The 13,135-nt window shown below is 34.1% G+C and overlaps 2 protein-coding genes across 4 annotated transcripts; one reads left to right on the forward strand and one right to left on the reverse strand.

The window, feature by feature from the left end:
• The first annotated feature begins 885 nt into the window (after positions 1 to 885).
• LOC109801716 (cardiomyopathy-associated protein) lies at positions 886 to 7,422 on the forward strand. 3 transcript variants are annotated; one of them, XM_020362827.3, is made up of 5 exons: positions 886 to 1,191; positions 1,307 to 1,348; positions 1,481 to 3,847; positions 3,974 to 4,704; positions 6,120 to 7,422. In XM_020362827.3, the coding sequence occupies exons 3-5, from the start codon at positions 1,552 to 1,554 to the stop codon at positions 7,047 to 7,049; spliced, it is 3,957 nt and encodes a 1,318-aa protein (XP_020218416.2). In that variant the 5' UTR covers positions 886 to 1,191; positions 1,307 to 1,348; positions 1,481 to 1,551; the 3' UTR covers positions 7,050 to 7,422. The 3 variants fall into 3 exon arrangements, with proteins under 3 accessions (XP_020218416.2, XP_029127941.2, XP_020218415.2); XM_020362826.3 differs by having other exon boundaries at positions 888 to 1,191; positions 1,481 to 4,704; XM_029272108.2 differs by having other exon boundaries at positions 887 to 1,191; positions 1,307 to 4,704.
• Positions 7,423 to 8,530: 1,108 nt separating this feature from the next.
• LOC109802660 (protein FAR1-RELATED SEQUENCE 3) lies at positions 8,531 to 9,684 on the reverse strand. The gene is made up of 4 exons (XM_020364077.3): positions 9,415 to 9,684; positions 9,202 to 9,291; positions 8,892 to 9,008; positions 8,531 to 8,741 (listed from the first exon to the last, which is right to left on the reverse strand). The coding sequence occupies exons 1-4, from the start codon at positions 9,493 to 9,495 to the stop codon at positions 8,697 to 8,699; spliced, it is 333 nt and encodes a 110-aa protein (XP_020219666.2). The 5' UTR covers positions 9,496 to 9,684; the 3' UTR covers positions 8,531 to 8,696.
• Between the last annotated feature and the right edge of the window lie 3,451 nt (positions 9,685 to 13,135).

Consider the following 13,135-nt stretch of genomic DNA (forward strand, 5'->3'; position numbering starts at 1 on the left):
AATACACAAAGAGAAGGTGATTATAGTATTTAAGCATGTCAGTGTTACAAAATATGGGTCGGGGAAATACCATACAACATGTTACTTAAATATACCATCAATGTTTTTTTTTTTTTACTTGGTTCAAAATTTTCATCTTCTCTTGACATCCAGGTCCTAAAAAGTAAAAACTAACTTAATTTAGATTAGACTTGAGTTTTTAACTATAGCTCAATCTAGTGTTTAACGGTTATATGCTTTTAATGTAAAAGTTTTACTTCAAATTAAAAATTATTATTAGTATAATTTTTTTTAAATAATTATTATAAAAGTCAACAATTTTAACATAAATAGTTATTTGTGATTAGATAATTGCGAAAAAATTATTTTCTAATATGTGTATATTATATTTTTTTCGCGATCTAATTATGTAAAAGTAAAACAAAATTTGTACCTAATTACACTCGCATGATTTTTTAGGGTATACATAAAGTAGAAAGATATATGTAATATTTATGGCATCTACGTGATTCTAAAAGAATTCGTAAACAAAATTGGTAGATGCAATTTTATGATCAATTATTGGAGTTTATTATTATTATTTTTTATTGATTTCTTGTAATATCCCTGCATTATTAGCCATCAAATTGTATTTTCACTCTCAAATGAGTAAAACAAAAAATGTGAACTCCATATTTCTCCTTACCTCAAAAGAATATAGAGACATAGATGAAGAACATCCTAGTCATGCATTAAATCGAATATGGGAAGGAAATTACCCTACACCCAAATTACCAAGGGCTGTCCCACATATTTTTTTGTACACATCTCAAATAGCAAGAAAGGATGACAGAGTAAAAGGTTTCTTTGCACAAAGCAACATAAGAAGAAAAATAAAATTATAATGGTTGTAATAGTGTAATGATAGCTTTCTATCCTTTTTTTTTTTCTTTTTTTTTTCTTCTTTTCTTCTCTCTTCTTCTTCTTCTCCTTCAATCTTTCTCTTTCTCTTCTTTTCGTGCCGCCCAACACTCTCTTTGTCAAACCATCAAATACACATAGCCAATACCATAACGGACACGTTTAGCTCCTCGTAGCTCCTGTTGCCAATGTGTTGCCCCATAAAGTAAACAAAAGAAGAAACATTGTAAAGCACAGGATTCCCAATTACCCTTTGTTTTTCTTTTTCTTTTGTTTCCACAATCATATCTGGTGAGTCATTATCTCCAAAAAAAAATGTTTTTTTTTCCATACCCTTTTTTCCTCTATTTGGTTATACTATGATCACCCCATCATTTTTTCTCTCCTGAATTTATTGGTTTTTCAGGGACTGGATTGATCTGTGGGGTTTATTTTGATTCATGTTGAGGTACGTTTAAGCTGGAATTGTGATAAATTTCCAATTTTTTTTCTTCTTCTTTTTGTGGGAACTGGTGTTGGTGGATCATTGGATCTTATTTGGGTACCCTTTTGTTTGTTTATGCTTGATCAATCAAACCAGGATTTAATTAGAGGGAGGGTTATCCAAGGAGAGAGAGAGAGAGAAAGAGAGAGAGAGAGAGGAAGAGGAAGATGGGATCAGAAATTGGAATCAAAATAAGGAAAGTTGTTGTCATTTCAATTAGAGGTGGTTACAGATCAGTTTGCAACCATCCATTCCTTGTGGGGTTTTTTGGTTTCTTGCTTCTGTTGTACAGATCGTTTCCTTTTCTGTTTTCTGTTTTGGTCTCCGCTTCCCCTGTCTTGGTCTGCACTGCTATTCTGCTTGGAACCCTTCTCAGTTTTGGGCAGCCAAATGTGCCTGAAGTTGAGAGAGAAGAGAAAGTTACTCATGACATTTCATCCTTCCAAGCCGGGTTTTCGGAGGGTGACACTATTTTTGCTGACAGAGATGAGAGCTATTTTGTGAAGGGTTATTCAGAAAATAGGAGTGATGTAGAAGAGAGGGGCATTGAGGAAGCAAGTTTGGCTAGTGAGAAGGATAATAAGGCCGAAGATGATCGTGGCTTGCTTCGTGACTTGCCTCCGGATGATGAAAACACACCGGATATTCAGCCTGAGAAGCAAGAAATAAGGGAAGTGGAAAGGGAAAGGGAATTGCATAGTTTTGAGTTGGGAAAGAACAGGGAAGTTCATGAGGAGAACCAGACGTCTGGAGCTGTTTCAAGTGATGATGAAGCTATTGAGAAACAATATGTCATGGTTCAAAAAGTGGAAGATGATATTGTTGAAATTGAAAATGAGAAAACTCATGGAGATCATGCAGACTTTTCTGCCAGCTCATCTTGGAAACAGGTGGAAAACGATGATGAGGATGATTCAGTGGAGTCAGGTTCTGATGGGGCTGAGAGCTCTTCACCAGATGCTTCCATGGCTGACATCATTCCAATGCTTGATGAACTCCACCCACTACTAGACCTAGATGCCCCACAGCCGGCTCAGGTGTCCCGTGATGATTCTGATGCTGCATCTGAGAGGTCTCAGAAAAGTGACGATGACAGTGTCGAATCAGACGATGATACAGAAAACAACTGTGATGCTGAAGATGACGATGGTATTGACGAACATGATGATGAAGAGGAAGAAGAAGTGGCAGGTGGCAAAGATGATGAAAGTAAATCTGCTATTAAGTGGACAGAGGATGACCAAAAGAATCTCATGGATCTGGGAAATTTAGAGCTGGAAAGGAATAAGCGGTTGGAGAATCTTATTGCTAGGAGAAGAGCAAGGAGGTTGATGCATGAGAAGAATCTAATAGACTTAGATTGTGCTGATATTCCCTGTAATGTTGCACCTATTGCTACTACCAGACGGAACCCATTTGATTTCCTAGATGACTCCTATGTTGCTATGGGATTACCACCCATTCCTGGATCTGCTCCTTCTATTCTACAGCCTAGACGAAACCCTTTTGATATTCCATATGACTCGAATGAAGAAAAACCTGATCTTAAGGGGGACAGTTTTCAACAAGAGTTCACAGGATTTCATCAAAAAGATGCCATCTTTCGGCGGCACGAAAGTTTCAGCTTGGGACCATCAGTGTTGGGGTTATCCAAGCAAGAAAGGTATGATTGGAAACCTGTCTTTATATCTGAAAGGATGGCTTCAGAGGGAACAAGCTATTCATTCCAGAGGCAATCAAGTGAAGCAAGTGATTCAAAGTTGAGTTCTGTTCCAGATACTGAATCTGTAAGTTCAATTGATCAGGATGACAGGAAATTCAGTGAGCAAGACTTGTCTCAAGAAACTGAATTAATGTCTAACGTTGATCATGCTTCTATTGCTGTTGAACATGGAAGCCAATCCTCTGAAGAAAATGATTCTGTGGAGATGATACAAGTTGAGGAGAGCAATGTTCGTCATGATGAAGTTGAAATAGTGCTGGGTGGGGTGGAAGATCCTTCTGAGATGGAATTCTATACCGAAACAGGAGAGGTTGAAATCCATGGACAATTTAATGCAGGGGAAACACATTTGAGAAGAGAACCAAGTGATGGGGAAAGTGGCAGCAGCAGAAGATCAAGCCATTCTTCGCTATCTGAAGTAATTGACGGCATACCGGATGAGAAAATGGAAAAAACAGAAAATTTGCAGCAAGGAGATGATCATCACTCTGAATCTAGAATTTCAACACAAGCTTCAGTGGAGGAATCAAATTTCCAGCATTTAAGTGGTGAGGTGGAAGACAATAACCACAGAGAACCTGTTTATGATACTAGTCCACAGGCTTCTGAAACACTCCAATCGAATCCTTCAATATCTTCTCTTGATTCTGCTATGGAGTTTTCTGAGAGAGCATTGCCTCCTGCTTCGGTAGAAACAACCACTAATATTGTAGATAAGCAGTCTAATCACAGACTGGAAGGTAATACTTCTGGTCATGAACAAACTCAAGCAGACTCTTCCGAACTATGTGTGGAAGCTAAAAATGAATTGAGTTCTGAGAAATCTGTTGATATAAATTATGTTACTGAAAATGTGTTATCTGCAGTTGCCCCAAATTTTGTTGATCAGAATGAATCTACAATGGCTGAGCCTCAGGTTGTCCCTGTTTCTGTGGAATCAAATTTGTCTTCAGATATTGGATCAGTAAAGGATGTGACTGATTCAGGCTTAGTTCATGGACAGGATCTAGCCAACAACATTCGTGCTGATTCTGAAATTCTTCATCAAGAAAATGTAGATTCTTCAGATTCAAATTATCAAATGGATTCTGAATCTGTGGAGGAAGGTGCTCTGTGCAATGAATCTGTGGAGGAAGGTGCTCTGTGCAATGAAGTATCAAGATTTGATAACGCAAATTTGTCTGCATCAGTCCAAGATGCAGCTGAAATGCTGGATTCGGTGGCTTCTGATGCCCACCACATTTCTTCTAATGGTTCATCCATGCCTGCAGCACAGGATTTACAGTTTTCACTAGCAGCAGGGCAAGCACCAGTGGTTCATCCAAATCTGCATTCTGAAGAAACTGAACAGATAGAGAAAATTTCATCAGATAATAACGATGGCATGCTTCAGATTCAACAGGATGAAGTCTTGTCAAGTTCTGTGGAGCAAAGTAAACGTGATATCCACCAAGATTTGGATAAGAATACAGTTGCCTTCACTTCCGACAGTCAACATGAAATTGATGTGAAGTCTCCCTCTAACTTGGAGAATCATCTTTCAAGCTCCGATAAATCAGTGGTTGCACAATCTTCTAGTGATCATGATGAAAGTCAGGTAAGTCACATGACAATTTATGCCTCCATTTATCTATATAATCTATGGTTGAAATTCTTTTGCTTTTAGGGTCCATTTGTTTATTAGGGAAAATCACATGATGATGTCCTAAAAGGAAATAGTGGTATTGTTTGATTTGACACATCCTATTGATAATATTCCTGATGTAAATCCATATGGAATCTGGGATGCTATTTATCAGTACTTGCCATTAAAATCGTGGGATCGTCTCACTGCCAGTATCTGATGCGCTTCCAATAACAGTTGCACAGATTCATATTGGTCTACTCTATATCAGTTTATCCATTTTAGTACCATCCCAAAGAAACATTTTTCTAGACCATGTCCCGGCAGATTCTCCATTAAAGGAGGGAAGAAAGAAAAAGATCTTACATACTTGACCTATATTCAGAATCTATATTTTGCATTTCCTGTCATAACTATGGTAGGATATAAACAAGCGGTTCTTTTAGTACCAAAATGGGTAATATACTAAAAAAAGAAGACATTATGTTTTCGACATTTCGATTAATTCGATGTGGATGTCTTCTGCAGAAAAAACAAAAGTCATTTCGTTGTGATTCTTTCTTGGTAAAGCCAAGAATTTTTTTGTTTTTTAATTTGTTTTCCTTCCTTTTTACCCCATAAAGATATTGAATTAGATTATTTTTTTTACGCTGAAACTTAGAAAATGAACTATTAATAGCCTTCAGAAACAAGTAAATAGTTCGAAAACATATAAAATGCAGTTGCCATTCAATTTTTTCATTTTCTTTGATACCCTGAAGGCAGAAGGAGAACAAAATATTCTCCTTTAAATTTTGTTAGTTCTGTGGATGCCTCAGATTTTCACTACCAAATAATGCATATTAACTTGTGGCTTTTCCAGTTTTCCTGATTTTTTTTTTCTCATATATTATCATGGAAATCTCAATTCCCATCTTCTACTGAGATTGCTAATCCTTGAAACTGAGAAAATTTTCTCCAATTCAGATAGGTTGACATATTAGATAGGTTGTGCTTGCCTAATTTATTAATGATGACACACAAGTTTTTAGCCTCTGCTCCATCAAACAAAAGAAAAGGTCTTCTATTGGTAATCTCCAGAACAATTACTTGTGCAAATAGATGTAAAACACATAGGATGCCTTGTAAGAATTTCATTACACAAGTGGGTAGAATTTTTTTTTTCTTTTTCTTTCTTAGTAGTAATTGCTTGAATTATTTATTCTTTTACTATTTCTACAAGCACATGATTGATATACATGAATAATATGTTCTGTCCTTGTGACCTGTTTTCATCTAATGCTCATACCAGCTCTGCTGCTGCTGTTTTTGCCTTGTAAAATATGTGGTTATTGATCCAAGACTCTTTCGCTGAGAAAACTGATCATAATTTCTTTAACATTCTGCAGAGTTCCAATACTATCCAGGTTGAATCTGCACATGGATCTGGCACCTCCAATGATCAAGTTGGAGAATTGCATGATGCAGCTGACAAAGTTCCCCCAAGCATTCCTTCTGTTACCTCTGAAAATTATGAGTCTCCAGATCTCGGGTCACCCACTGGTGAAGTGCATTTGGAAGTTAATAGGCACAGGGAAGTTGAAGACGAAGACCAAAATGAAGTACTAAAAACTGCAGTTGCTTCAGAAGATGGCTCCATGTCTCAGGTTACTGAAGAAAATGTTGATGAATTTGATGATATGAAGGAAATTGATGAAGGATTCTTGTCCGAATTGGACACTGTCGGAGACTTCAGTGTGATTGATGCTGGTGTATCACTTCATACTGATGATGAACACGAGAAAACTAGAGATGCTCAACTTAGTTCACTCCCTAAAGATGTAAAAACAGAAGAGGTCGAGCAGGACATTCCAGTTCTTGAAGCAAGATCTCTTGAAGATATTGACTTGGCTTTTAAGCAACTTCAAGAAGGAGTGGATGTTAAAGAGGTCATCCTTCCAAGTACAATTAAGGATCAGCATGTTAGTGAAGAATCAAAAGATCATCCGAAACTTAAATCAGATCTTCAAGTTGTTGAAGCCAGATCTCTAGAAGATATCAACATTGCTTTAAAGCAAGTCTCTGAAGGTAATAGAGGGGAGCTGCCAAATTCTATGGATTTAAAAGACACTTCAGTCAAAGTAGAAGAAAACGAAGTTGGCTCAGCAAAGGTGAATGAATCATTTGATGTAGCAACCAGTTCTGAGGAAATGAGCAGAACTCCAGTGGATAAATTGGAAAATGTACCCAAAAGTGGCTCCAGTAATGAGGCCAAATCTCACAGTAGGAAATCTAGTTCCAGTTCCAGCTCCAGCTCCAGCTCAAGCGATTCTGATTGATGCTGAGACACTTTGAGCAAGCAGAAAGAGTTGTAAGGTTCTCATTTATGTTTTTTACTTTTTTCGTCAGTGATGGGAATTTGGGTATCTAATCTAGCCTTGCCACCAATCATGTCTTGGCTAATGGTAGTCAGGCCAGGTTTCTTAAATTTTGCTGGATTGGTTTCTTCAAGAATGAGTTTTTGGTTTTATTTCTTGAAGCGTGCAGTTTTTTGTTCAATTTTACCCGAGTGTGAGCTATTTGGCATATATAGAGTGAGAGTTTTGTTTCCAACAAGTGCACATTGTGTAGTCCAAAAAAAAGAAAAGAAATTGGATTATTGTACATTATACATTGATTGTAGAAATGGTGATTGGACTTTGTTTATGCGTATACAGCAAGCAGTTGTGCTATTTTTCTTTTCTTTTTCTTCGCCTTTACATCAATAATTATAATCTTTTTTGTTCATTGAGCACCGGGGAATGTTACAGTGTTCACTTTTGGCTTTGTGCCTCTGCTGACCAGATCAATGACTCTAGCCATTTTAATTTGGAAACTCATTAGTGAATGATAAGGATTCTGCCTTTTTCCTTTTTTTGGTTTGTGAACATGATTTATGTAATATCTTAAAATTGACAATCAAGGCTAATTTGCACTTACAGAACATAATTTTTACTAATTAAATATTATTTTAACACTAACGGAAATTAATCCTGAGAACACTCTTGTCTATTTAATTTGGCTCATTTACAGATATTCACTGCATCATATTAGTCAGCCTCAAAAGGATAGCTGGCACGTTGGATTGATGCCTCTTTATAAGGTATCTTTACGGTGCCTTGGTTGTCATAATTTTGGACCCCAAATGTATCAGCCTCTAAAAGGTAGTGTATATAACCCCAGATGTTTTGGCATTTCTAGTTTAGATTTATAAGCTTTGGTTTCCTAGTTCTTTTGGGACATTATATATTCTTAATCTTGCCTAGTTTTTCTGCATAATGGCGTTTAAATAAGAGTAAAGGTTTACCAAAAGGAAGCCAGGACTCTTGGGTAACCATTTTTTAAGAGATTGAACTCATTCAATTTCAAAATTCTCCAGATTGCCTTCCATCATTTGGAGCAGCTTGCAGTTGTCTAAAATTTATAATATTTTTTCGCCCAGATTTTGTAGTTGCTTTTTTTATGGTATGCGGATAATGGTTTGGGTACCCAAATTAATAAATATTCCTATACCTGGCAAAGGTGAAAATTCTTATACCTTCTCTTGATTTCTTTGCAGTTCGCTTTACTCTTCAAGTTCAAAGCGAGAATAAGTAGAAAGGGGGGAAAATAAGACAAGATGAAAACATTTTCAAAATTTATTGCATTGTCACAAAATAAACAAAAAGTTAAAAGAGAAAGCATTGCAAAACCCGCACATATAAATCTTTATGTGTGAGAGACTGTTTATAATAACGAAGGTTACTTAATGGCATTCATCAAAGAAATATAGGGACTAAAATCAGTTATAACATCGAATATATATTCAAAAGGCAAATGCCATTACAACATACATCCGAGTTATCATTTCTTTTACTAGCTCTATTTTTTATTATCGTTGTTTAGAAGTACAAGATATTTATCTTAATATATGAAGTATCATGACTTGGGAGCTACTGGAAAACAAGCTACTGCTTTTGTTTCTTGCTTGCGGGCCCGGAAGAAGTCCCAACCTGCAAACACATTCGAGAATGAGAATGAGCATGGAAAAAACCATTCCTAAATCTTTGCCTTTTTCAAAGTTGTGTTAGTATGAAGTTTGTTAATTCTCCAATTCAGCATCCATCGTGATCATGCATGAGAAAAATAAAAGAATTTCTTACAGCATTTAGTTGTTCCCTGATGTATGTCATGGATCTCAGCATAGCTTCAAGTGTGTCTCTTGTGAGCTGAAACTTAACCTCAGTTTCACCTGATGGAGATTTGCTATAATCATGCAGCTACAGTCAAAAATAGACATCACATTGAAATCCTAAAATTTTGTAAATGCTTCTAAAAGCAGCTTTTGATTCACAATATCCTCATAATCATAATCATAATCATAATCATAATCATAATCATAATCATAATCATAATCATAATCATAATCATAATCATAATCATAATCATACATAATTGAAGTTTTGTGATTACCTTAAGGGTGATTATAGCGACTTTATCTGCAGGGGATGAGCGACGATTCTCCATGGTCCATGTCATTGATTGGAGGCAAGGGAGGTCTTCCTACGGTATTATTTTACAATAAAAATGAAACAAAATTAGATTAAACAGATAAATTAAAATATTTAATTTGTTCTTATTAAAAGAAAGATGTGTTATTTGAGATTGGGATTTGGGAGTAGATACGAGATTGTGAGAAGGAGGAAGGGCGTGACAGTGGAAGCAGGGAAGCGACGGCGACGGTGGTGTTTGGGATGGGGAAGGCATCGAAGAAGCAACGTTCGCTGTGGCGGCGATCACGGTTGCTGTGGTGCGCACAGCTTCTGAGGAGCGAGCGTAGGCACGCCTGAGAATTGGGAATTGGGAATTGAGCAGAGGGTCCGCACCATAAGCTCCAGTGTTCCCTTGCACCACTCTCTTCTCCGTTTTCGCCTTTGCGCCACACTAATTAAAAATTGGTTGCTCAATTATATTATTAAAAAAACTTAATTGCGTGTGGACGAGAAAATTTACAAATTTAAAAAATTTTAAATTTTTAATATTTCAATTATTTTAATTTTAATTTTTATTATTTTTAAAATATTTTATTTGGATAAGTCAATTCAAATTTTTTAAATTTTAAATTGTTAGGTTAAATATGATAATTTGATTCTATCATGATAAAATTAATTTTAAAAATATATTTATATGTTGAGATTTTTAAATTAAATTTTATAAAAATAAATATTAACTAATTTTTAAATATTTAATAATTCTAAAGATTAATATTAGATAATATTTAATAATTTTAAATATATTTTTGAATATTCAATAATTAAAAATATGAAGAGATAAGATAAAATATATAAGTGAAATAAGAAGAAGAAAAAATATGAGGAATTTCAAATTCTTACTCATTTTGGAGAATTTGAAATTTTACTATTTCAAAAAATTTCACAAATACTTGAATTTCAAATTCTTTATAAATTATCCATCTAAACAAAGTATTTTACCTCAAAGAATTTGAAAATTTTTAAATAAATGAATTACTCCATTTAAATTTTCCATCCAAACACACTAAAAATCTATGATTTATAATCAATAATAATAAATGAAGTTGATATAATACTTTAATGAAAAATTAATATTAGTTCAGTAATTTATATCATTTAAGATGTTTAATATTTAAATCTTGACTTAAGATATATAATAGATTGTATTGTGTGAAGAATATTACTTTATATGACCTTAAAATCTTTAAAGAAAAAATTCATTACTTTTTTTATATATAAATACTATATATTAATATTATAACAATTTTTTAATATATGTCTTGGAACATATTTTAACAATTATTAAAGTTTATTATCTTTCCTTTAGTATATTTATTATATGAGAGAGTAAATAATAATAAATAACATTAACTAATTTTTAAAATTAATTTGATGTTACTTTTAATTGTATTCTTTTATTTACTTTTCCCGATTGAAACAAATTTTAACAAAAAATAAAATAAAATAACATTCTGACTCCTCCACCACCCTCCTCCCACTTTCTCACACCTCTTCCCCCTCTCCTCTACACGATGTCGTTGTTAACGGAAATAGATCTCTTAATTTTATAGAAGGAAAGTTATGATAATTTAATACATTTAAACCGTTGAATTTGTAATAATAAATTAAATTGTGACACGTGTATATTTAAGTCAAAATATATATTATACATGTGTCACAATCTAATTTATTTTTATAATCTAACGATTTAAATGTATTAAATTACCATAACTTTTATATCTTAAAGTTAGAGGATCCGAATCCATTGTTAACGAACAGAAGCTCTGCCCAACTAGCCATGCCTCTCTCGCTGACAGAGGAAATAATTTTGGAATTTTATGAGAGATATACTAAGCAACATAGGTTTTCAGTTCGAAAAGGCTCACTTTGATAAAAACAAAGATGGAGAAGTTAGAAGGCGTGATTTCTTTTTGATATCGCACAAGAAGGCAACCACTCAAAATTGTTTAGCCATCAAAGGATCAACCACATTAATCATCGGCACGTTGTGACTACAAGGCTCACATGCGAACTAAACTTAAAAAATATGTTGATATATTTCCAAATGAGTCGCATCTTGTTGAGTTTATTGCTGAACATAATCATGAGTTGCTTTCTGAAGAAGAGGCGTACTTTCTACTATCTCACTGCACCATTACTAAAGAATATGAAAATCGTATTCTTTTGTTGAAAGATGCAGGTCTTCGTGTGCCACAAATTATGCGTGTAATGGAGTCGGAAAAAAATGTGAAACATGGATATCTTTCTTTTATCCCAAAGGATGTTTATAATTTGTTCACTAAGATCCATAATATTAAAGGTGTTGAGGTTATTTTATGATATTTGTCTGAGGAGATATTTTATTAGGATTATTTTTATAAGTTTATTACACAAACATACTCCATAATGATGAGATATTATCCGCTTTAGACCTAAGTCCTCACGATTTTATTTTTAATCATTACCTAAAAGACCTCTCTATCATTGAAGTATGTTTTGTGTTATATAAGTTATTATTTCTTGTCTTATTTTATCGATGTGAGACTTACTTGTATTCCAAGAATCCTCCCCTCAAACAAGGAACCTAACCTTTCATGCAACGAAATCTGTCTTTATGTTATGAGTTATGAAAGGTTACGAGGGTTGTTACTGCATCCAACCAAGCGGCTCTGGTACCACTGTTGGGGTTATTTTATAGTATTTGTCTGAGAGAATATTTTATGAGCGTTATTTTATAAGGTTATTACACAAACATACTCCACAATGATAAGATATTGTCCGCTTTAGGCATAAACCCTCACGATTTTGCTTTTGATTATTACCCAAAAGGCCTATCATTAAAGTATGTTTTGTGTTATGTAAATTATTATTTCTTGTTTTATTTTATTGATGTGAGACTTATTTATATCTCATCTGAAAGAAAGAATGATGCTAATGATTTGTTGCACTATTATCAAGTGGAAAAGGAAGAGAATTGTAACTTTCAATACTCTTATAAATTTGATAGAGACAGAAAATTAGAGCATATTTTTTGGTCACCAACTCATTGTTTTGATTGGTACCAAAAATTTGGAGATGTGGCCTTTGATACCACATACAAGATCAATGCATATGATAAGCCCTTTGGAAATTTTGTTGGAATTGACAATCAAGGAAGGACTATATTATTTGGATGTGCTCTTCTTCGTAATGAGACTACCAATGCCTTTTCATGGCTAATGAAGGTATTCATGCCTTTGGTATGTTATTTTTTAATTATCCAACTGAAATATAATTATAATTTTAATGTACTAGTAAACATAATTTTCTTTTCTTTTTCTATACTTTTGTCTCCTGAATGAAGAAATCACCTAAGACAATTTTGACTGACCAAGATCCATGGATGACAAGAGCTATATTGCACAAGAAATGCCTTTGACTAAGCATGCATTTTGTATGTGGCACATCACCTCCAAATTTAGTGGTTGGTTCACTGCACTCCTTTGTAAGCAATATTCGCAATTGTGTGCTAGCTTTTATCAATTATATAAGGTTGACACTCAAGAAGAGTTTGAAAATCAATGGCCTCAAGTGATTGAAAAATTTAACATGCAAAATAATAAACATGTCTTAGGCCTTTATGGAATAAGGCGCTATTGGGTTCCCGCGTATCTCCATGATTACTTTTTTGCCGAAATGACAACAATAGGGAGATCTGAAAGTATCAATACTTTTGTGAAACAATTTAGAAATTCTCATGTTTGCTTGAGTTGATTATTAGACAAGTAAATATGATTTCTTTACTTTTATATTTATACTTGAGTTGATTTTTTAATTTTTTATATTATAGGTGCTTTATTTATTTTTATATTGTTGTATGTAAGTTGATCTCCCCA

The sequence above is a fragment of the Cajanus cajan genome, chromosome 4, assembly GCF_000230855.2.
Source record: "Cajanus cajan strain Asha chromosome 4, NIPB_CcT2T_4, whole genome shotgun sequence".
Classification (NCBI taxonomy): domain Eukaryota; kingdom Viridiplantae; phylum Streptophyta; class Magnoliopsida; order Fabales; family Fabaceae; genus Cajanus; species Cajanus cajan.

Coding starts and splice junctions, on each gene's coding strand:
- LOC109801716 (XM_029272108.2), top strand. CDS start 1,552: ATGGGATCAGAAATTGGAATCAAAATAAGGAAAGTTGTTGTCATTTCA. Junction 4,705..6,119: donor GTGATCATGATGAAAGTCAG/GTAAGTCACATG, acceptor AACATTCTGCAG/AGTTCCAATACTATCCAGGT.
- LOC109802660 (XM_020364077.3), bottom strand. CDS start 9,495: ATGCCTTCCCCATCCCAAACACCACCGTCGCCGTCGCTTCCCTGCTTC. Junction 9,292..9,414: donor TTCCTCCTTCTCACAATCTC/GTATCTACTCCC, acceptor ATAATACCGTAG/GAAGACCTCCCTTGCCTCCA. Junction 9,009..9,201: donor TCGCTATAATCACCCTTAAG/GTAATCACAAAA, acceptor TTTTGACTGTAG/CTGCATGATTATAGCAAATC.